Source organism: Orycteropus afer, unplaced genomic scaffold (assembly GCF_000298275.1).
Source record: "Orycteropus afer afer isolate SDZICR_OR568_19922 unplaced genomic scaffold, OryAfe1.0 scaffold00182, whole genome shotgun sequence".
In the NCBI taxonomy this organism is placed as follows: Eukaryota; Metazoa; Chordata; class Mammalia; order Tubulidentata; family Orycteropodidae; genus Orycteropus; species Orycteropus afer.
The window spans coordinates 4,953,767-4,955,079 of NW_006921769.1; the positions used below are offsets into that span (position 1 = coordinate 4,953,767).

Consider the following 1,313-nt stretch of genomic DNA (forward strand, 5'->3'; position numbering starts at 1 on the left):
TTGAACTGCCAGCCTTCTGGTTAGCAGTCAAGTGCCTCAAACACTACGCTACCAGAGCTCCTACTGTGTCAGTATAATTATTAACAATATTCTTGTTCTCTCTAAAAATTATCTTAATTCATAAGACAAATGTGTATGTTAACTCTATCATTCACTAGCCATCTGTCAGTTTGTTTCAGTGGTGACTTGCATACTAGAAGCTGTATCAGTGATATTTCAAATATCATCAGGTTTACCCACGGTGAACAGGATTTAGAAGAGTTTCTAGTCTTGTACATATTAGAAAGAAAGGCCTGGTGATCTACTTCTAAAAATTAGCCAGTGAAAACTCTGTGAATCACAACAGAATACTGTCCAATACAATGCTGAATGATCAGTTGTCTAGGTTATAACAACAACAACAACGAACACTGCCATCCAGTCGGATCCGACTCATAGCGACCCCTCCTTGGGTTTCCAAGGCGATATCACTACAGAAGTAGATTGCCCAACCTCCCTTCCAAGGAATAGCTAGTGGGTTTGAACCGCCAGCCTTCTGGTTAGCAGTCTAATGCCTTAGACACTATGCCATAGAAGGCACACAAAATATATAGTGGCCACAATGGACTCCAGTATGCTGATAATTGTGATGATGGTGTAGGATTCGGCAATGCTTTGTTCTATTGAACACGAGGTCGCCATAAGCTGCAACCAACTCCATGGCAACTAACAACAATTCTAGCATATGCTGCTATTTTATTTCAATATTGTTAACACAAGAGTTACAAAACATTTTAAAAGCACAGATAAACCATAAGGGGAAGAAACTTACCTTCCTTATATGTTGGATTGTCGTAATGAACCTCTAGGAGCACATAGCGAGGATCTAGCAAAGTGCCAAGGGATAAGCCAACATGAGGTGGATAGGAAAAACCCTAAATGTGGAAAATTACATGACTCAGTGTCCTATAAAAGCCTTTCAGAGCTCTACTCCACTCAAAACCCAGCCATTTTCAAGATATTTCAATATTCTGGAACTCAATTTATAATTAATAAAATATGACTTTTAAAAAAATCACCTCCTAGAAAAATGGAAATAAGCCACTTTTCTATCAAAGATAGTGTACATAGCTTTACTTACAGGTACAGGTAGTCCCTGACTTACAACACAGTAGAGTTACAGTGAACCACACTTACGACGGTAGGTGTATCCAGAACATTGCATCTTCCTGGGAGGAAGTTATGGGAAAATCCATGTGAGGGATATGGGAAAAAATGGTAAGTTATGTGAACACACTCCAAGCATCTGATCAGCATAATATGATGGAAGAGAT

General features: G+C 39.1%; 1 protein-coding gene across 1 annotated transcript in view; it reads right to left on the minus strand.

Moving 5' to 3' along the window:
• MOXD1 (monooxygenase DBH like 1) overlaps positions 1 to 1,313 on the minus strand; it is a 154,522-nt gene that overhangs the window by 42,973 nt on the left and 110,236 nt on the right. Inside the window, exon 6 of the mRNA XM_007947392.1 lies at positions 812 to 914. Within this exon, the coding sequence (XP_007945583.1) occupies positions 812 to 914 (103 nt within the window). The remainder of the gene's footprint in view (positions 1 to 811; positions 915 to 1,313) is intronic.